This window comes from Remersonia thermophila, chromosome 1 (assembly GCF_042764415.1).
Source record: "Remersonia thermophila strain ATCC 22073 chromosome 1, whole genome shotgun sequence".
Taxonomy (NCBI): Eukaryota; Fungi; Ascomycota; class Sordariomycetes; order Sordariales; family Chaetomiaceae; genus Remersonia; species Remersonia thermophila.
In genome coordinates this window covers 5,316,922-5,338,179 of record NC_092217.1, presented here as the reverse complement: position 1 = coordinate 5,338,179, position 21,258 = coordinate 5,316,922, and the positions used below count along the sequence as shown (strand labels likewise).

The 21,258-nt window shown below is 54.7% G+C and overlaps 7 protein-coding genes across 7 annotated transcripts; 4 read left to right on the top strand and 3 right to left on the bottom strand.

Annotated features, from left to right (window-relative positions):
• Nucleotides 1–3,097: 3,097 nt before the first annotated feature.
• VTJ83DRAFT_1451 (uncharacterized protein) lies at nucleotides 3,098–4,425 on the top strand (the record flags this gene model as incomplete). Its single annotated transcript, XM_071007612.1, has 4 exons — nucleotides 3,098–3,174; nucleotides 3,229–3,632; nucleotides 3,765–4,225; nucleotides 4,282–4,425. 4 exons carry the CDS (start codon nucleotides 3,098–3,100, stop codon nucleotides 4,423–4,425), a joined length of 1,086 nt encoding a protein of 361 aa, XP_070870804.1.
• Nucleotides 4,426–4,625: 200 nt separating this feature from the next.
• Nucleotides 4,626–5,618, bottom strand: VTJ83DRAFT_1450 (uncharacterized protein; the record flags this gene model as incomplete). Its single annotated transcript, XM_071007611.1, has 3 exons — nucleotides 4,626–4,796; nucleotides 4,849–5,151; nucleotides 5,202–5,618. 3 exons carry the CDS (start codon nucleotides 5,616–5,618, stop codon nucleotides 4,626–4,628), a joined length of 891 nt encoding a protein of 296 aa, XP_070870803.1.
• An 882-nt stretch (nucleotides 5,619–6,500) lies between these two features.
• On the bottom strand, nucleotides 6,501–10,864 carry VTJ83DRAFT_1449 (uncharacterized protein; the record flags this gene model as incomplete). Its single annotated transcript, XM_071007609.1, has 10 exons — nucleotides 6,501–7,190; nucleotides 7,251–7,438; nucleotides 7,493–7,608; nucleotides 7,663–8,192; nucleotides 8,250–8,425; nucleotides 8,486–9,233; nucleotides 9,285–9,711; nucleotides 9,762–10,418; nucleotides 10,473–10,678; nucleotides 10,742–10,864. 10 exons carry the CDS (start codon nucleotides 10,862–10,864, stop codon nucleotides 6,501–6,503), a joined length of 3,861 nt encoding a protein of 1,286 aa, XP_070870802.1.
• Nucleotides 10,865–11,511: 647 nt separating this feature from the next.
• On the top strand, nucleotides 11,512–14,233 carry VTJ83DRAFT_1448 (uncharacterized protein; the record flags this gene model as incomplete). The annotated part of the gene is made up of 8 exons (XM_071007608.1): nucleotides 11,512–11,577; nucleotides 11,654–11,677; nucleotides 11,815–11,930; nucleotides 11,989–12,449; nucleotides 12,523–12,824; nucleotides 12,883–13,320; nucleotides 13,385–13,635; nucleotides 13,786–14,233. The coding sequence occupies 8 exons, from the start codon at nucleotides 11,512–11,514 to the stop codon at nucleotides 14,231–14,233; spliced, it is 2,106 nt and encodes a 701-aa protein (XP_070870801.1).
• A 170-nt stretch (nucleotides 14,234–14,403) lies between these two features.
• VTJ83DRAFT_1447 (uncharacterized protein) lies at nucleotides 14,404–15,672 on the bottom strand (the record flags this gene model as incomplete). Its single annotated transcript, XM_071007607.1, has 2 exons — nucleotides 14,404–15,503; nucleotides 15,585–15,672. The coding sequence occupies 2 exons, from the start codon at nucleotides 15,670–15,672 to the stop codon at nucleotides 14,404–14,406; spliced, it is 1,188 nt and encodes a 395-aa protein (XP_070870800.1).
• Nucleotides 15,673–16,499: 827 nt separating this feature from the next.
• VTJ83DRAFT_1446 (uncharacterized protein) lies at nucleotides 16,500–16,952 on the top strand (the record flags this gene model as incomplete). The annotated part of the gene is made up of 1 exon (XM_071007606.1): nucleotides 16,500–16,952. The coding sequence occupies one exon, from the start codon at nucleotides 16,500–16,502 to the stop codon at nucleotides 16,950–16,952; it is 453 nt and encodes a 150-aa protein (XP_070870799.1).
• Nucleotides 16,953–18,977: 2,025 nt separating this feature from the next.
• On the top strand, nucleotides 18,978–21,230 carry VTJ83DRAFT_1445 (uncharacterized protein; the record flags this gene model as incomplete). Its single annotated transcript, XM_071007605.1, has 1 exon — nucleotides 18,978–21,230. One exon carries the CDS (start codon nucleotides 18,978–18,980, stop codon nucleotides 21,228–21,230), a length of 2,253 nt encoding a protein of 750 aa, XP_070870798.1.
• Between the last annotated feature and the right edge of the window lie 28 nt (nucleotides 21,231–21,258).

The following is a 21,258-nucleotide window of genomic DNA, read 5'->3' as shown; positions in this document are numbered from 1 at the left end:
CCTAACCTAACCCTAACCCTAACCCTAACCCTAACCCTAACCCTAACCTACCCTACCCTAACCCTAACCCTAACCCTAACCCTAACCCTAACCCTAACCCTAACCCTAACCCGGTGACATGTATGGTTGTGGATTTGCATAGGACTTTCAAATAATTGGCCGGCTCACTGTTATCCCTATTTCGAGGTGCTGGCAAAACCATCTACCTGTTGGTTAAACGTATGTTGCTAGGTTTAATCAAGAAAATCCTTTCGGGGCGTCCGTATCCAACCCAGGGCTACTGGCCCCATACTAGGGTTCTCGAGGGGGGACTTTTGAGGTTGGCTTAGGGCTAGGATTACTAGTTAAACGGGATAATGAAAAAAGCAGCTGCTTACTTATAGTAAAAAAGGTTGTGAAACTAAAAACTAACAACTAACCAGCATCGACTAAGGCTATAATTATATATCAGAATTGGAGAGCCGAGCGACTTTTGACCTTGCGCTACCTGCGCGACATAATAAGTACGACGTTGGCAATGAGCCATGTTACTTCGACGGGCTCAATCAAGTGCGACATATGCCTTGCAATGGACCGACTGACATCAGGCATAAGCGCCGAATGCCGCCGAGAACCTGGAAGCGATCAGTGAAGATTAAGGCTCCCACAACCTCATGACAAACAGCAGCCGACCCGGCCACAACATGGATTACAGCAACATGACGGACTGCGCGAGGACGGTGGAAAATGCCAATCTCAGCAACGAACCGTTACAGAGCCGGATAAGGAAATTGAGTGGGCCACACAATCTGAGCCATCGGATAGAACATGAAGCAGAGGTAAGCACTTATCAGGCTTCAGAGCGAACGAAGGCACCTCCTCTAATGGATGAAGAGACCAGTGGACACTCCCAGTCCCGCGTCAAGAAACTGGGCCTCGTTCCACGGCAACCAAACGGCCAGTATCTCGCAGTCACCCGAGATTGCCACCATCTAAACAGCCTACTGCCACCGCCCATCAGCAGCCTCGAGTCGATTCCGTCAGCAACGAACACTTGATGAAAGACATGTCCGACGAGTCTCAGGCTCCATCTTCTCAGTCGACACAGCATCATGACCAACGACTGCGGTCCGACTTGAGAGGGCTGCCATCAACAAACCCATCCGTGCCACCCAGGCACCCTTCAGGATCAGGAACATCCAGGCCACGGCGTGTCGAGACGAGCGACCAGGCAACCCAGAAGTGGTAGTGATCAATATTCAGCCGCCCGACAGTGGGACCGCCGCTGGGGCAGTAATCTCTCACGACTCGCAGTTCGAAACGCCTCAACCGTGGCGAGAGCCCCAGATACACCATGTCGGCAACTCAAGACGATAATACACACTTCTAGAAACCTGCTGCTGAAAGTCCAGCAGCATCCATACGGTGTTGGCTATACCGTGACGCCCGAGCCAGCGGACTATGACCTTACCGTACTCTCTCACAAATACCACAGCTAGGATAGGCTGCATTACACCCCGGGGCGAATGAGGAAGTACGCAACATACACGGATGCATGCCAGAACACCCATTACGCCTCACCTCTCGGGGAAGCACCACCTCGGACAGTACTACGCGCTATAAGTGATTCCGGGCCATAACGTGACTACTGCCTCCGCGGGGCCTTTCCCGTCGCTGCCGTCGCATTATTGCCAGAGGAATGACGCTTATGGTGCCGGCCCTCTGTGGGACGGTTTTAGCGACGACGGCAATCAATCTGTTTTGAATGTGAAAACGGCCCAGAAGCAGCGAGACATTAACCCGGAGTAGGGTCATTGTGTCTATCATTACGAGATATAATCCGAAGGCTACAATGACAGATAGGTTGGAGTTCATGACTATGATGATATACCACGCTGACCTAGCTTTTTGAATAGTCCAACGGCAAGCTGGATGTTGACAAGAGAACATAGCGCTGAACCACTGAGCCGCATTCACTGTGGTTGTAATCGTGTAATGGTCCCTGATTTATAGCGATAGTATCTGGTAACCATTCTGCGAACGCATCACGCTCCAGAAATATATCTCCCTCAATGTTCCCACGTACTGGTACGCAGCCCTCGTTGCTCGAATTTTCGTTGAATATGTTGAGCGCCATCATTAACCGCCTGCTTAGTTTACAACGAGTACGGGATTATCTATGCAATTCTCAGCATGGTTGGTGAAGAGTGTGAATGCGGATGTTATTAGCGAAACTATCTGGACGATAATGATGTCGTTGACTTTGACTTCCTGTGCTATTTTGCAATTTAGTGACTCCGGGATAAACCAACCCCGTGTTTGTGCCTCAATCTGGGGTCACTTCGAGATTCTTATAGTTACGAATGATGAGGATTCCATCTCTTCTCCAAGTGGGCTTGGGAAGTAAGGTCCGAGGCCGAGGATAAGGTTTACGAATCTTTGGTGCCCCGCGCCTGCGGATCCGTCGGGTATCATGCTGTGAGGATCTGGTTCGTCTCGACGCCATAATGTAATGAAGTCGAGTCTAAAGTTATTGCGCTGCTTGAAAAACATCCGGGGTGCATCTCTGAGTCTGAGCTCACGCAAAAACGGGGTTGTTCTTTGCGGTACCTTAATTAATAGCTGCTTCTCCTACTTGCTTGGCCGTGTATGCGCACTACATGTGCTCACGGTAATTCATCTGTTAGCGATCCCACATCCTCATTCCCTACGTACAGTTTTCTTCTTTGCTTCGGGTGCACATCGACTCCATTTGCCCAGCCTTCTTTAATATGATAATCACCTAGATCCGCTGATGCACCGTTCCAAGTACCGGGGACGTGATATTATTCACCGTTCATCTGAGTTTAGCCAGATTGGCGCACTTTCCATGACGTCCATTTGGCGCGCTTGTTGATCGCCAGACCAAATATTTACCCGCATAATTTAGCCAGTCGGAGAAGGGAACGGACGGCAAAGACCTCATACCCCTGGAAGGACCGGGATGCAAATTGCTACCGTTTAGACGCGCGGCTCAACGCTATAAAGTCGGCCGGTCATAGTCATGCTGGCTAGAAGCTCACTTCCAGGTTCCCAGGCATTTCTCTCCTAGCGTGCCCAAAGATCCCGAGAGTCAACCATGCGGTTCTTCACGTCCTTGCTTCTTGCCCTCAGCGGTTCTGTCGCCGCCAGCCCCATCGACCATGAGGCTGTCGAGTAAGACGCATTTCGCACATCCCCTTTCGACGCGAGCGCAGCTGACCTTTGCAGGCTGTTCAACCGCCAAATTCGGACCCTGAATGCGGCCATGGTGGCCGCGGGTCGCGAGTACATTGGAACGTCCCTCACGGTCCGCAACGACCAGCAGGAGATGAACATCATTCGCTCCGAGTTCGGCTCCATCACCCCCGAGAATGCTCAGAAGTGGGATGCCACGGAGCCCAACCGTGGCCAATTCACCTTCGGCGCCGCCGATCAGCACATGAACTGGGCGCAGCAGAACGGCATCAGGCACGTGCGCTGCCACACCCTTGTCTGGTACTCCCAGCTCCCTGGCTGGGTGTCCAACAGCGGCTTCAACAATGCCACCTTGATCCAGGTCATGACCAACCACATCAACACGGTCATGGGTCGTTACCGCGGCCGCTGCACTCACTGGGATGTCGTCAACGAAGGTGCGTCCGGAAATCCGAGTTCTGATGTTGCTCTCCTTCTGTGCACCTTGACCACCATAATATGTCCCCGCGTGTGCCAGCTGGGCATGTCTTGGCAGCTCCTTAGTCACGGATGGAGCTGACAGTTCCCAGCGCTGAATGAGGACGGCACCTACCGTGACAACGTGTTCCTTCGCGTCATTGGCGAGGCCTACATCCCCATGGCCTTCCGCATCGCCGCGGCTGCAGACCCCTCGGCGAAGCTCTACTACAATGACTACAACCTGGAGTATCTGGGCCCCAAGGTCGAGGGCGCTGCTCGCATCGTCCGTCTCTGCCAACAGTATGGTGTCCGCATCGACGGCGTCGGCTACCAGGCCCATCTGGTCACCGAGAGCACCCCGACTCAGTCCACCCCGACCCCCTCGGAGGAGGATCTCACCAAGGCTCTCCGGATCACGGCTGATCTCGGCGTCGATGTTGCGTATACCGAGATCGACATCCGGATGCGCACGCCTTCCAACGCCCAGAAGCTGCAGGATCTCGCCAATGCTTACGGCCGTGTTGCCCGCTCGTGCATGAACGTGAAGCGTTGTGTCGGCATGACCATCTGGGTAAGTCCGCCACTATGTGGTTCGCAAATCTGGGCTCTCGCTAACCTATTGCACAGGGCGTTACGGACAGGTACTCGTGGGTTCCCCAGACCTTCCGGGGTGAGGGCGACGCTCTTCTCTGGAACAGCAACTACCAGAAGAAGGAGGCGTACAACTCGTTCCTCCGCGCCATCCAGGCTCCTGTCAATGCCACTTTCTAAATGCCAAGAGAAGCTTTTGTACATAGTGATTAGGCATTCCGGGCAACTCAAATTGGTGTGTTCTCGAAGCGCCGCTGTGAAAACAAGATTCAGTACATAGGTAGCCATCAGAATAACGCTCAATGAATACAAATGGTTGAGCGACACGAATAATCTCCAGCTCTAATCTGCCATCAATTTCTGGTTGGTGGCGTACGCTTCTACTGCGCTTCCTGGTGAACCACTAGAGCCTCTGGAGGCATCCAGGGAGGGGAATCCCCGAGCCTGTCTGCGGTGAGCCCCATCCTCCCTGGACTTTTCATTCCCGCGTTTAGCTGCCGGGCATATGAGATTTGCCGCAGGCGCTCAGTTTCAGATGGGGTGAGACGCAACTGTTCGAGGGTTAACCGCGGATCGTCGGGTCATATCCAAGTGGTTGCTCACATAAATCTCGATGCCAACCGCGTGCAGCACCAAGCCCAGCCAAATGGCCGAACCAAACACAACGTTATAAGTGGCCGTTATGTTGGCACCATTACCAGACAGTGACGCCAGAACAACCATGGCTTTGGCATCATCTTCTCCACGAAAATATGGCGCACAGTCTGAAAAGTATTCGATGCCCATGGACGCGGGCCCGATGATCGAGGATATTCGTGCGCACGGCAGAGGTGCAACGTAACCTTTATCACTGACAAGGCTGGCGAGGAGACGCACCACGATGCGCATTGTGACGATGCTTCCAGCCTATCCTTATTGTCAGATGGGGGAATAACGATTTGAGACTTTGGGCTTACATAGAACCACGCCCTTAACATCCAAGCCCTATGCTGTTCAATCTGGAGGTACCAGGCATTGTAAAGAGCAAGCCCTAACGCCAACAAGAACGCGATCAACAGGGCCAGGATCGACACCTGGGCATCCAAGGTCCCTCCGATAGCGTTGGGAAGAGTGAGGATCACGCCACCCATGGACAGGGCGCTGAGCAGGATAATCACATAGCCGTTGAGGCGGTGAAGCTTGGTGTACCTGCGGCGCACAGCAGGGGTAAACTGCAGGAGGACCAGCACACATGCTGGAAATATCATCACCAGATGGACAATGATTCCGATCCGGTCCCAAGAGCCCTCGGTATAGAAATAACAATCAATCGTCTTGTTTGCGGCACAGATTGTGTCGATATCCACATATGGTAAAAAATATCGGATGAACATCAGGAAGGGAACAGCGAAGAAAATGAATAGAATGCCATTATAAAGCTTTGAGAAGCCCAAGAGGCTGTAAGCCTTGCCAACCAGGGACAGGGCTAAGCGGAGCATGATGGATAAGCGAGCTCTCAAGAGCAGGTGTGCTGGAGGAAGTTGGTCCAGAGTAGCTTGATTTCCAACGGAGGTGGAGGTGTCTGGCACCCTTTATACTGCGTAGATGCCATTCATGCGGAACCCTTGTAAATCTCCGCAGAGTGTGGCCTGCAGGTCATTGATGAGGTCCCCTAGGCTTACCTGGCGAACAGGATGGGTTGGAATGGGGCAAATACGTCTGCATTCAGTGCTGCCTGGTTCTTCTCGCAATCCTGTAACATCCCACATAGAGGGCTTGTTGGGGGCCGAACGCAAGAGGCTGCCATTGGTGCACAGAGGTGTTTACAGCAGAAGCATTGCGCAACCGGTAAGACAGAAGAGCTACTGGATCGACCGATCCCCATCCCATGGTCTCTTCGATATGATCCCTTGGCAAACCGGTCTCGGGTTGTGCCGCGAATGTCACACACTAGCAATGGCAAGGCACGCTTGTAGTTACGAAAATCCGAATACGAGCGACTCTCTATTAAGGTACCTAGCCATCGGCATGTGCCGAACCTGCCCGAATACGAAAAAGAGAGCAAGCTTAGAGATGAACAAAGCGAGACCTGGATAATGAAATCAATTATTTCATTATTTATAGATCATCTATCTATCTAAAGGAGCCGCAACCTTCGGATCCCGTGAAGGGGTGATGAAGTTACGTGTAACAGTAATTATAAGAAAGCAACCAGATGGCCTGCCCGGCGTATGGAAGGAAACCTCTCCCACAGACGGTTGGGACCCTCAGGTAATTCAATCCATATTCTGCGCCTCGCACATCTTGCGATACATCCCTCCTAAAGCAATCAACTCCTCGTGTGTACCCTGTTCAACAATCTTCCCGCCGTGGAACACACAAATGACATCGGCGTCCTTGATAGTCGACAGGCGATGCGCGACGGCGACAGTGATGCGGTCGCCGGCCTTGGCCGCCTCGGCGATGGCCCCTTGCACGATCTTCTCGCTCTCCGTGTCGAGAGCGCTTGTTGCTTCGTCCAACAACAGCACCTTGGGATGACGGATGAGCGCGCGAGCGATGGCGATGCGTTGCCGCTGACCGCCTGAGAGCTGGGTGCCATTCGAACCTGCCGCCGTCGCGACCCCGTCCGGCAACGACGAAACAAAGTCCCAGGCGTTTGCAGCACGAAGCGCCGCCTCGATCTCGGAATCAGGCACAGTGAAGTCCGTGCCATTGGGGGTTGGTGATGTGTCGTCAACGCCAAGTGCAATGTTGTCACGGATGGAGCCCTGGAACAGCGTCGGTTCTTGTTGGACTAGTGACACGATGCGGCGATAATGCTTCGGGTTGAGCTCATTGAGGGCGTCGCCGTTGATGCGAATCGTGCCTGTCGAGGGGTCGTAGAACCGTTCGAGCAAGGCCACGATGGTCGACTTGCCGCACCCAGAGGCACCGACGACGGCCAAAAACTGACCCTTTTTGATCTGCCAACGAGTTAATCCCAAAGCCCGAGACGGGATCCAGTCAAATATCCAATATCTTACCTCCAGGTTGACTCCACGCAGGACAACGGCGTCGGGCCGGGTGGGATATGAGAAGCGCACATGATCCAGCGCAATGGGGCCGCCGGACTTGGGTTCGTTATCACGATTCTCGTCCGTTTCACGGACAGTCGGCTTAAGATCGCTCAACCAAAACATCCAGTTTGCAGCATTCTTCCCCTTCGTGATACCTTGCGCATGGTTAGCACTGGATTTCCATGTCTGCACAGAGAGCGGACACTTACTGGTGGAGAACTGGAACAGTTGCGCCGTGGCCTGTCCACAGAAGAAAACAGCCATGAAGGAGACGAAGAAATCGTACATTGTGGTTTCGTTATAAGCGACCAAGCGGCAGCCGTACCTGCGAACCTCATCAGAGACAGGATAAGCGTGATCGGAGTGAGGGGAAGCCTACCAAAATCCCAAGGCCATGAACCAGTACTCGATCGATTGCGTCAACGCAAAGCATACCATGATGGTGCTCAAGGGCTTCACTGTGCCGGAAATGGCCGAGTCAAGCAGGTCTGTGTATTTAGCGAGCACGCGTTCCTCAATCGCCAGGGACGACACGGTGCGGATGGCCGTTACAGCCTCAGACGCGATGGACGCGCTGCTGGAGCCATTCTTGGATGTGATATGGTCCAGCTTCATGTCAAGGCGAACTTTGAGCCAGCCGGCCAGGAGAAGGGGGGGCAATCCAGCAAAGACAACGACGATACCGAGTTTCCAGCTGTAAACGATTCCGATGATGCTGCACACAACCACGTTCAGCACAGCGATGAAGACCAGTGCGACGTTGAATCCCATCAGTTCAAATACCGACTGCGGGTCCGAGTCCACACGGCTCGCCAACGCACCGGTCGTGTTCTCGGGGCGGTCAAAGAACTGAAGATCTTGTCGTAGGATATCGTTAAAGGCCAGTCTGCGCAGCTTGTGGGAAAGGGTCTTGGTGACCAGGGAGTCAGCTTGGTTGTTTTCCAGTCGGGGAGAGAAACTAAATACCTGGGCGACCACGTTAACGGCCCAACCCATGAGCATGTAAATGACGAGGCAGCCAGCCGCAAGGACGATGAACATGGTGGCGAAGAAATTGCCGCGGTTTTCCATGGCTTCGCCGGTCAGCGTGAACACATCCATCATCTGAGACATCAAGATGGCCTGGGCAGGGAAAAGGGCAGCTACAAGCGCAGGTCAGCAAAACATTCTTCTCCATGCAAACCGTTTTCTCGGGAACGTACAGGCTACGACGCAGGACAGGGCGACCGCCATGTACCACCATTTGATCTCGGAGCTGAGCTTGAACAGGCGGATAATGACTTTGAGAAGGCCGACCGGGTTGTGCTTTTCGTAGTCATCGCGGTGTCTCTGTGCCTCTAGTCGAGCCTGGTCTTGCGTAGCATATCGTGTCATCGATTTGGTGAGCTCCACGGCGTGTTCCGCTTCGTCTCCATTTTCCTGATCGCTGTCCGACGACCCAGGCCCAGACACAGACAGATCTTGGATCCGGACGAGTCTGGCATACGTGCCATCCTGGGCGATAAGGCTCTCATGCGTTCCCTGCTCCACGATGCGCCCTTTTGACATCACAACGATGTTGTCGGCCTTGCGGATAGTGGCGAGCTTGTGGGCAATGACGATGGTGGTGCGACCCTCAGATGCCCTGTCCAGAGCTTGCTGCACTACCCCCTCGGCGTGAGGATCAAGAGCGCTTGTGGCCTCGTCCAGCAACAGAACCTTGGGGTGCGAGACAATGCTGCGGGCGATGGCGATGCGCTGCTTTTGCCCGCCAGAAAGCAAACTGCCGCGCTGACCAATGTCCGTGTCGTATCCATTGGGCAATTCGCTGATGAAATCGTGGGCGAAGGCCGTCTTTGCAGCTTCCTGAACGTGAACCATTTTCTCCTCTCGAGATGCGTTCTCCCAAGGGGTGCCGACAAGACCATGGGCGATGTTGTCAAATACGGTACCTTGGAAGAGGACAGGTTCCTGCATACAGTCAGACATCATTCATAAAGGTGACAAGTGAGATTATCGTACCTGTTGTACAAGGCGGACATTCCTCCGCAGCCAGTGCAGATTCAGCTTGTCAATGGGGCGGCCATCGAGCTTGATAGCACCCGAGGATGGGTTGTACCACCTTTCGATCAAACCGACAATGGTGCTCTTGCCAGAGCCGCTCTGGCCAACCAACGCTGTGACCTTTCCGGCGGGGACCCGGAGCGAGAAATTGTCGAGGACGGTGGTGTTCGGGCGCGTGGGATATGCAAACGTGATGTTCTCCAGTTCCACGAGGCCCGAAACCTCGGAAGGTTCCTCTCCAGACTTGTCGAATGGGTCGATGGCAGACTGCCGATCGATGAGCTGGAACAGAACGGCGGCCGAGGTGGTCGCGCGTGTGAAGTCGATGGAGTAGGGTGCCAACATAGTGACTTGAATCGAGCCGATGGCCACAGATAGCAGCACCCTGAAGCCAGTTAACGCCTGGTACCAGTTTGACACCGCCGTCATACTTACGTAAAGATGTCACCTGGCGTCTCAACCTCGCCCCGCGCAAGCATCCTGATCCCCTGCCAGAAGGCTAGAGCAAAGCCCAGGTAGATAATGGTATACTCGATGGAGAACAAAGCACCAAACAACGGGGACATCTTGTCCCCGATCCGGTGCGCCTTGGATAGGTACTCATCAAACTTGGCCACGAGCCGATCCCGCATCTCGAAGGCATGAACCGTGCGGGCACTAGCTAACACTCCTTCCGCAAAAGAATTGGCCTCCCCGTAGGTCTCGAGGATTTTGGTCTCATGGCCAGCCTGAAGAGTTGCGACAACGCCCATGGAGATGATGATTGCTGGGGCGATGGCGAGAGTGATAAGAGTAAGCTTCCACTGGGTTGCGAAAGCAATGATGAATGCGGCAATGAATGCGGCCAGTCCTTGAAAAGTGAGGCCCAGCTTCTCGGAGATGCCGCCGTGAATCAGCTTGCCGTTGGAGGTGGCCTGTGTCGCGATGGACCCGCCGGTCCCGAGATCGTAGAAGGCCACCTCCTGTGCCAGTGCGGATCGCAGGTACGCGTGCCGGATGTTGCGAACAATGCGGTGGCCCGTATACGTCAAGAGTCCATTGTAGATGTACGAAAGGACAAACCTCCCGATGCCGAGGTAGACAAAGTACAGCCTGCAGATATACACTTAGCATGGGTTGGCCAAGCGCGGTGTGAACGAAGCATACGCCAATCGTGACACATCACTCATAAACGCATCGCGCGCCGTTTCCTGTGACGATGGATCCGTAATGGACGCGAAGCCTGTAATGGTGGTGACGAACGCGCCGAAGATGAGATTCTGTGAGGCGATCCCGACGCCCGAGGCAATAGCAGCCAACACAGCGATGGCGATGAGTGTATACTCAAACAGGCCACCATAGCGGAAGATGCGCTAGGATATAGTTAGCTTGCTGAAATGCCAAACCACCCTGGTGCAGCGCAGCCTTGGACTCACGAAATACGTGTTCCCACTCTCATCGTCGGCCTCTTTCTCGTCCGGGCTTCGAGGGTTCGGTAACACATACGACTCCTTTTCGGCGTGATCCGAGTTCTTCCCCCCTTCGACACTCGCTGCCATTGTGAATGTTGATCAGGGGCAGCGAATGGAAGGGATGAGTTTACAAGCTCGCATTCAGGATTTACCAGACGAGCACGGTAGGAAGTAACGTCATTTCAACCCGGGAGATGGAGTTGGGGCATCAAGTTGTGTTTTTATACGAGCACATCAGCATCGCCTGCCCACTTGGCGCCAAGTCACTAACCAACCTTGTTCGACCCGGATGGACCCTGGATATCTCCGAATCGTTGTGTCGGAAAGCGAGATGGCCCGGACGGAAGCGGCGCACTTTCCCTACGCAGTACGTTGAAAGCCAAGATCAGGCACGGAGAACCTTATTGGCAGAAGAATGCCAAAAGACTCGTCATCCTCCTGCTGACCTGATGCGGGCTCGTGCATGTGCATTCTGCAACCTGGAATCCGTCAGATTCCAGGTTGTCTCGATTTGTGGATTTGTGGATGTGGGCCTCCCGTCATCCCCTTTGTCCAGGGAGATGACGGAACTGACCCACTCACCCATCAGCTTCCCTGGTTCTTCGCATTCGGAACGCGCGGACCACGGTTGACGGAACGCGCGCCCTCCGGCCAGTCTTGACGTTGGCGGCTATTCTCCTGCCGGTCCCGCGCGTTCCGATCTTCTCAGGAGGCTCTTGTATACAACAGAAGACATGAGCGACCAACGTTCTGCGTCCCATGAGGCTACCAGCATCCCTCGGGCTAGTGTGCCAAAAGCTGCAAGTCAACGTCTCTCTTGAGCTATTTCAATAGAACGCCGCTAACATGACACGCCTGGGGTTTCGTACCAACTAGTGTGATGCTTGTCGGGCACGAAAGGTCAGCAGCTGTTTCTCGAGATAATTCATGGTTGTCCCTTTTTTGGTCATTGCTGTGCCTCCCTTTGATTGTCATTGCTTCCTCTCATAGCTTCAATTCTCTTCTTGACCAATCTTGTTATTAACCTCAGACTTTAGATTCGTTGCAATCGAGAACTCCCATGCGCACATTGCCGTGATGCCAAGGTTGAGTGTCATCGTTCGGGGGCACGTCCACAAGAAAAGCGAGCGCGCATTCTCCTGACTCATCAATAGTACGTTGTTGTTCAACTCAATATACCCAGACTACATATTCACCGGATCCATTATCAGTGAGCAAAAGATCGACAGTATCGACCGCCGCCTCGATGGCGTGGTACGTCTGTTGGAAGAACTCAAGACTCAGTGGCCGACATCAGGGCGGCTTCCTCCAGTCACTGTTCACAGCTCAACCGCTTCAAGCCCGGCTGTTCCCCCGGATACCCAGTCTGCCCATAGCTGTCAGGGGGGCAACCTACCCGAGGCCACAGCATCTGTTGCCGAGGGGGCGTCCTCCCTGACGGCGCAGTCTGTTTTTGCCAACGATGTTTTGAAAAAGGTCGTCAGCAGCAACGCCAAACCTGAGATGCATCAGCGAATCGAAGCGCTGAGCAGCATGGTCGAGTCCCTGAAGCAGCAGCCGGTTGCCCAGGAGATGACATATCCCCGCGCGAAACCAGTGCCGCAGTCTGTCCCATTCGGATGCGAACTGCCTCCCATTGCGAAGACGTTGGAGGTTCTCAAGCTCAGTAAGGGTGAGGTCAACGAAATCCCCCGTCTCATGTTTCATCGAAGCGCCTTCCTAACAGCCACAACGTCACGGTGCAGCATATGGGTCCATTTGGACGGCGTGGGTGTTGGAATTATTCCGCCTGGACCTCAACGAGTTTCCAACCATCTGCATCGCCGCGTACATGGATAGCAGCAGCGAATACAACGCTGCCAACTTCATCACTGTAAGCTTCGGCTTGCACTACTTGTTCTCTATTACGGGCTGCGTTTTTGAGGATAAACGGGACGAGTACTTTGCTCTCTCCCGTCTCTGTGCGGGGAATCTCGAAACTGCGCTGGCTGCACTCCCGCTGCATTTGCCAGCAAGTTATGAGGTAATTCTGGCATTGGCACAAGGAGTAAGAACGACAAAGCAAGGTCATCCTCCTTGTAAACACCTGGCTGATGGTTCAACAGGCCTTTTACAGCATTGAGCTGTGCAAGCCGTCTCTGACCTGGACCTTGTGCTCAAAGGCATCCGAACTCTGTCAATCGCTTGGCTATCACCGCCTTACCACCTTCAAAAGTGAGCCTGCGCATGTGGTTGAAAGGAAGCAGTTCCTCTTCTGGGCTATCTATGCCCTGGATAAGTCGTTGTCGTTACGCCTCGGACGGTCATCGAGCATTCAAGATCATGATATCACCATCCCAAACCCTGGGAGCATGAAAACGGTCTCCAAACCAGCCTTCTCCGCTCTCGACCTGTGGGTCAAAGTGTCCAGGATACAAGGGCAGATCTACGAGCTGCTTTATTGTCCTGATGCTCTTGCTCAACCAGAAGACGTCCGCAAATCTCAAGCCCAACAGCTAGCTAGCAGCCTAGACGAAGTGGACAAGATGACAGCTGAAGCCACGGTGCGTGCGACGGTTATACAGCGATATAAACGCTTGATGTCCAGCATTCTGACCGGAAACCTAGGCGCAATGCGATTGGGACTTCAGAGGGTTCATTGGCGACGATCTTACAGAGTTCTTTGTCCTCTCTGACGACGTTTTACGCCTCTCCACACGCACGCTCATCTACAGATCGTGTCCGAATCCCCCAGGGTCGCCAACAACGTTTACACCGGAGTGCATCCAAACAGCAAGGGAAACACTTGCGCGACACCAACAGTGCATGGCTATCATTGACAGGAGCTTGATCCCATTGTTCTCGATCTACATGAGCTGGTGAGTTAAGGTTATCGTTTTGTTGATTTTGTGTCTTTTTCCTCCTTGATTTATTTTTTTTCTCCTTTTCTTTTTCTGTTTCCCCTGCTTCTTTTTCTTATTTACTTTTTTGCTTTGCAACCGCTCAGCTAACTCGAGGTTGACGGGAAGGACCATACAATATGCGCCGTTTGTGCCTTTCATCGTCGTATTCTGCCAGGTCATTGAAACCCAGGATCGTGCTGATCTTGCCCGTCTGGAAGCATTTGTTGCCTCTCTCCAGCCATATCCATCTGACACGGATGCTGTTGAGAGACTGCGCCGGCTGTTTCAGGCTTTATGCACAGTGGCATCCCACTACATAGAATCCCAGACACGCGTTGGTCACGATGACAGGGCATCGAATCTAGTGGCTTCGCTTGGATTTCCGGCATCTTTTGCTCCCACGGGTCAACCAGACGCAGGGCACGCAGCGAATTTGCAAGGCTCCAGCGGCAATGCTTTCCAGAGGGGTGCCAATCCCATGATGTGGGTAGGAAACGGGATGGAGCTTGAAGATTGGTTCTACAACAACGAGCAAATGATGCATCTTCTGGACGATGGGTTCTTGGAGGGCTGATGGGTGCCAAGTTAAATCGGCTCGGCGGAATTATTACGAAGTCACCTCACCGCTTAATATGCGATGGTTGATACACCGACAGACCGCTGAAGGAACCGAGATAAGGCCGTCTACTTCGGGTCGATACGATTATCTGAGCAATCCACAGGTAATTACTGAATGACGCCTACTTAGACAGCTCCTAACCATGACATGATTGCGCGCTTCATAATGCCCTCATTATAGCCCCCCGCTGCATCAAGTGCCGGCTGAACATGTACTTCGCCTTCACATTCAGCGAGCACGGCATCCATGCCTTGGAACACACTGAAGTCCGTATCCTTGTTCGCGGCTATTGTTTGAGCTTCGACGTACTCCCGGGCAAATGTGCGGCAGCAGTCGAGGAATATCTCAGCAGTCCCAACCGTCACCATGACCTTTTGGACTAGCCGGCTGGGCCCGCCAGTAAACACTCGGCTCCATACCCTCCGAGATCCTTCAACGCCGCAAAGGTTGGCCCAGATCTCATCTTCCCTAGCACACCAAGCGGCTTTGAACACATCGACCTGCGGCCGCGTCAAATAGTCAAGCCCGTGGTTGGATTCGTAGCTGCCCGATCCTGGAGGCGGCAGCCGCACAAAAGGGCTGACCAGCAAGGCAGCGCGGAGCTGGCCATCAACCCGAAGCGGGGCCGCATACGGAGATGGATGGACAATGTGTGCGAGAACGGCGCCAACAAGCTGGCCTCCTGCGCTGTCCCCAGCGAGTATCACGTCCTCAGGACGCAGGTTCATGCCAGAGGTTGTGGGCTGCAGTAAGTGGCGCAGTGCCTCCACGGAATGGATGAGCTGTGCCGGGTAGGGGTGCTCCGGCGCAAGCGCATACGCGAGTACGACGACCTTGCGAGCACGACAAGCCGCAGCACATTCCATGATGAATGGCATGTGCGCCGGCCCGCGAAGTGGGTTGACGTACCCGCCGCCATGGATGTATAGAATGGTTGGGCCACTGTCGTTCCCCGAGCTCTCTGGCGGGGTTAAGATGTGCAGGGTAAGAGCTGGAACGTCGCTGCCCACAGGGTTGACATTGAGGACGACAACCTCGCGAGGAATAGAGTTCTTGTTGCAGTACTGCGCCACCTCTTCGCCCGTGGAGGATCGTCGAGCCAAGGATAGCTTGAGGTCTGGTGGGAGACTTGTTCTCAGAGCTTGCAGCAGCGTGAGCGCCAGCCTCTGGCGCCAATGCAGTGTTGCATTTCTGTGGGAAAGGAAGCCGAAAATCCAGCGCACAGCTGAGGGCGGTTGAGCCATGTATCAGTGTTCAGTCACCAAGCAAAGTAACGGTGAGGGTAAAGAGGCATCGGATGGCATACCAACCACGGGGGTTAGGATCGCTAGTGTGCATCGATTCCAGAGGCTGAGCTGGCCGGTGGCCATGTTCACAGCGTTATTCCTGGTCATTATGGGACTGGAGCGTTTCCAATGGCGATCCAAGGGAGTGGTTTTGCTATTGACGTTTGTGTGTTTCACTCATCTCCTTGGGGATCGAGGCAGGCCGTCGACCGAGGCACGATGGAACGTCCCCGCCAAGAGCATCCCGGGGCCCCTTGCACAACTTCCAGCCAGCAGGTAACTGACCATTACCTCGGAGAAGGCAAAAGCGGGGCATTTCAGGCCCCAGCGTGACCTACCTACAACGTTGTTTTCTCGGCTACACTCCTCAAGACCACAAACAAATTACGCGGACACATGCACCTACCATACTTTTTGAAGCAGAGTATGGTATCTACCTGTAGGAGGTGTTGATTGCTTTGAGACCCCAATGCAACTTTGCCCCCGGCCCCCACAAGCGAACCCGAGCTAGGCATTCGCCCCGATCCTTCCTTCACGAGATCGTCAGGATTGAGTCCCATGTAATACGAATGCTTACAACCTGCTTGATGACATCAGCAAGCGGATGAATTCAACAACACGAGAGCAACTTCGCATCTCTCCACAATGTTGTTTCATTCTTCGAAACGTGATCATGGTTGATCACCTGGTAATGTTCTCGGTGACGTGTTGACACGCTGGTCTAGTTGCACATCGATGACAGCCGAGAGAACAAGGACAACAAAGAAGAAAAATCATACAAGATGTGGAATATAAAACAGGCCTTGATCCTCGCCGAACCGACTCTTGAACTGCAGACAACAATCGCTCAACCAAGTCACTCTACCATCTTTGTTCTCTATCAACTAATTACAACGCATACATCGCCTTGCACATTATTATTCAACATCTCCACAATGCAGCTCAGCGTCATCACCGTCGGAATCTTTGCCATGATCAACAGCGCATTTGCTGCGCCAACCCTGAACGAACGCGAGAAGGAAGTTTCTGCCATGGCCGACGTGCCTCAGTGGACACTCCAGAGCTTTCAAAGGACTTGCAACAAGGAGGACACCTTCTGCACCGTCACCTTCCACGTCAACAACAAGCTGGAGCCCAGGACTCCGTGCATGTACTCGATCAAAGGAGCGTCTGCGAGTCGCGCCCCGGTCAACGGCATCACCTGCGGCCCATACACCATCAGTTCGGGCTGGAGCGGTCAATTCGGGGAGGGGAACGGCTTCACCACGTGGTCCATCGTTGACTGGAACAAGCGCCTGATTGTCTGGCCCGCCTACGCCGACCACGAGCTGGTCAACGGCCAAATCGTTACTCCCGACAAGAGCTTCGCTCCCCAAACTCTTGCTTGAAATCCCGTCGTTAGGAGCCGCCGTGGAGGAGAATCAGGGAATTAAGGAGGACGAGGTGGTTATGAGGGCTTACTTTGACATAGGTACTAGCTAGGTATTGACCATAATCTGGCCTGGATATTTCACATGTGTCCGTGGCAGACATCTTGGCTTTTTTCTCTGGAGACATACTTCTCGGGCTGTACTGTGTAGGCCTCGCCCCTCCCGGACTGTATCACGTGACATATACATACATAACCCTAACCCTCCTGCTCTTCGTCCCGTCCTGAGCCATCCATTACTCAACACCATAACCATCATCGCCAAAATCAATCAATCCTGCAATGGCTGAATCGCTCAAAAACACAATGAAATTCGAATAGCTACAATTCGCAACAAGTCTAGCGACGTACTGTATACAAAACCCCAACCCTCCAGGGCGTCTCAGCGGTCACCTCCTACTCTGTCAACCCCTATCACCTCCCTCTGGTGCCTCTGGTGGAGGCACCTCCCCTCTAGGGGTATAGGTAAGACCTATACCCAATGGGTAGGTCCAATCATCCTTGGCTTCTACGCGTAACTGCCGAGGTCAGCGACTGCACATTGCATCGATGTAGCAGGGCTTTGGTCTCTCCATCTCGACGTGGATTCCATATTCCTCCGCCCACCATGCATCCCGGTCGACCCTTCAATTCATCTATGTAGGTAATATTCTTTGTACAATTGATCAGTCTCGAAGGATGTTATTGCCTTACACAGATGTACAAGACAACACGTCCTCAGAATGGAAGGGGGTAAGGTTATCAGTCAGATTCTAGAGGGCAGGGCGTTGGATATCTCATCCTATCATTTTTAGCGGGGCAACTGCGGGTAGTTAGATGCCTGCTGCCCGTTAATGATGACGAAAATCCCTGGGCTTATCATCTATCGGGATTTACTTCCCGTTCCCGTCATCCCGAAGATCAGGTAGGCAGTCCATATGTAGTGCTTGCAGTCCCTACCGGTGTTCAAGGCGTGCTGAAGGAGATCAATGCCGTCATGGACAGCTAGCCATAACAATATTATGGCGTCAAACTGGCTGCCCCCGACAACTGCCCTTGGAGACCCTTGATGCCCCGCTCTCCGCCCCGCCACCCGCCCCGGCGATTGTCTTGGCGCCGGAGATGGTTGGCAAGTAATGTCCGAACACCTCAGAGCAAATCAATGATGAAGACCCGGAATAACTAGTAACTTTCGAACACGATCGAAACTCCGAAGCTCCGAGACGGCGAAGGCGCGAAATGGCATTCGGGTTGACCAATGAGGACAGATGGATTACGACAACATGCAGTCGGGCGCCAGCTGTTTCTGATCCCGTGATGTATGTAGGAGATGCACAGTTCCCCGCCTTCCACAGACCACGGGCGAGCCCGCTATTTCCAGGACTTGGTCCAGGAGTTCCACTTTCGGCCATCAAGGTACCATGCCAACGTGGTCGATAAAGCCAGTGATATCTGGGTGTCAGGAAACGGCGACAGAGGGAAGATCTTCTACGGGGATGAGGTACCTTAGGTATGAAAGGGCCATGTTATCCAGAGCTCCCGTCGGGTAGCTCTCACAACCTGCAACTGGGAAACATCTGCCGGCGGGATCTGCAAGAGCCGACGGAAAGCGTCGAGTAGGGGGTCCCGTCATCGAACCAGAACGAGGTTGGCTTGAAATCAGTTCCCGGGCCGTTAGGGAGGGGACGATGTATCATGGATGTCGCGATTCTGCCCCTCAGGGATGCGGGGTCAACCCGTCTGCGGTACAACACGTCCGGAAGTGGGGACCTGCCTCCGAGAACCATTTGTAAGGGAAGTAGCCCACGTTTGTCAGTGGGCTTCCAACGAGCTTTATATGCGTGGCAGTCTCTCTCAGGGCTCCTAGGCACATCCCGCCCTTTTCTTTCCCCTCTCCTACGCGCTCCCTCAGCTTGTCTTTGCTTTCACGCCTCATCTTGTTGGGGAAACCACGAAAACGATTCAACTCTACCTGTGATATCAAGATACTCCGCCCACCGATATCATGGGAGAATGCCCAGTTAAGCACGCCAACATTGCTGGCGGCGGTACCAGGAACATCGACTGGTGGCCCAACCAGCTCCGCCTCAACATCCTGCGCCAGAACCAGCCCGGAACCTCTCCACACAAGGACTTTGACTATGCGGCTGCCTTCAAGGAGCTCGACTACGAGGGTCTAAAGAAGGACCTGACTGCCCTGATGACGGACTCACAGGACTGGTGGCCGGCTGACTTTGGCCACTACGGCGGTCTCTTCGTCCGGATGGCCTGGCACAGCGCCGGCACGTACCGCGTTTTTGACGGCCGTGGCGGCGGCGGCGGCGGTCAGCAGCGCTTTGCCCCGCTTAACAGCTGGCCTGACAATGTCAGCCTCGACAAGGCCCGCCGGCTCCTCTGGCCCATCAAGCAGAAGTATGGCGACAAGATCTCATGGGCCGACCTGCTATTGCTGGCGGGCAACGTGGCCCTTGAGTCGATGGGCTTCAAGACCTTCGGCTTTGCTGCCGGCCGCCCGGATACTTGGGAAGCTGACGAGTCGGTGTACTGGGGCGGCGAGCAGACCTGGCTAGGCAACGAGGTCCGCTACTCCGACGGCCAGGCGGGTATTGCGGGGCATGGGGTTGTTGGCGGCGATGAGTCCAAGAAGGCCCACAGCGACATTCATACGCGCGACTTGGAGAAGCCCGTGGCTGCGGCCCACATGGGCTTGATCTACGTCAACCCGGAGGGCCCAGATGGTATTCCGGACCCGCTGGCTGCGGCGCGCGACATTCGCACCACTTTCAGCCGCATGGCCATGAACGATGAAGAAACAGTTGCCCTCATCGCCGGTGGCCACACGTTTGGCAAGACGCACGGCGCCGGCCCGGCGGATAACGTCGGCAAGGAGCCCGAGGCGGCACCCATCGAGCAGCAAGGCCTCGGTTGGGTGAGCAAGTACGGCTCAGGAAAGGCGGGCGACACCATCACCAGCGGATTGGAGGTCATCTGGACCAAGGAGCCGACCAAGTGGAACACCAACTTCTTTGAGTACCTGTTCAAGTTCGATTGGGAGCTCACCAAGAGCCCGGCTGGCGCGAACCAATGGGTGGCCAAGGGGGTCGAGCCTTTCATCCCTGATCCTTTTGATCCGGAGAAGAAGCACCCACCGCGCATGCTGACGACCGATCTGTCGCTGCGCTTCGATCCGGGCTTTGAGAAGATCTCGCGCCGCTTCCTTGAGCACCCGGACGAGTTCGCTGATGCCTTCGCCCGCGCCTGGTTCAAGCTGCTCCACCGCGACATGGGCCCGCGCTCGCGCTGGCTGGGTCCTGAGATTCCCGCCGAGATTCTTCTCTGGGAAGACCCGGTGCCTCCCGTCAACCACCCTCTCGTTGACGAGAAGGACGTGGCCGCGCTCAAGCGCGACATCCTCGCGACAGGCGTGGCGCCGTCCAAGCTCATTTCGGTGGCCTGGGCCTCGGCCTCGACATTCCGCGGCAGCGACAAGCGCGGCGGTGCGAATGGCGCGCGTATCAGGCTCGCCCCTCAGAAGGACTGGGAGGTCAACAACCCGGCGCAGGTGGCCGAGGTAGTCAAGGCACTGGAGGGAGTGCAGGAGGCCTTCCATGCTGCAGCGACCGGCGGCAAGCGCGTGTCCTTGGCCGACCTAATTGTGCTCGGTGGCGTCGCGGCTCTTGAGCAGGCAGCTGGTGTGCCCGTGCCTTTCACTCCTGGCCGCACCGACGCGACCCAGGAGCAGACGGACGTCGAATCGTTCGAACACCTGCGGCCTCAGGCCGACGGCTTCCGCAACTACGGTCGGGGCACCGCGCGCGCGTCGACGGAGCAGCTCTTGGTCGACCGGGCCAACTTGCTCACGTTGACGCCGCCCGAGTTGACGGTGCTTGTGGGCGGCCTCCGCGTGCTTGGTGCCAACTGGGATGGCTCCTCTCACGGCGTGTTCACGACGAACCGGGGCAAGCTCACAAACGACTGGTTCGTGAACCTCCTGGACATGAGCACCGAGTGGAAGCCGGTCGATGGCCACGAGCTCTTTGAGGGTACCGACCGCAAGACGGGTGCTAAGAAGTGGACGGCTACGCGGGCTGACCTTGTTTTCGGCTCGCACGCCGAGCTTCGTGCCATCGCCGAGGTGTACGCCACCTCAACGGGCAAGGAAAAGTTTGTCAAGGATTTTGTGGCCGCGTGGACCAAGGTCATGAACCTCGACCGCTTCGATCTCGCGCTGCAGGGGTCATCGGCGCCGAAGCTGTAAAGCAGGGTTTGGGGTCTCTGGATATGCT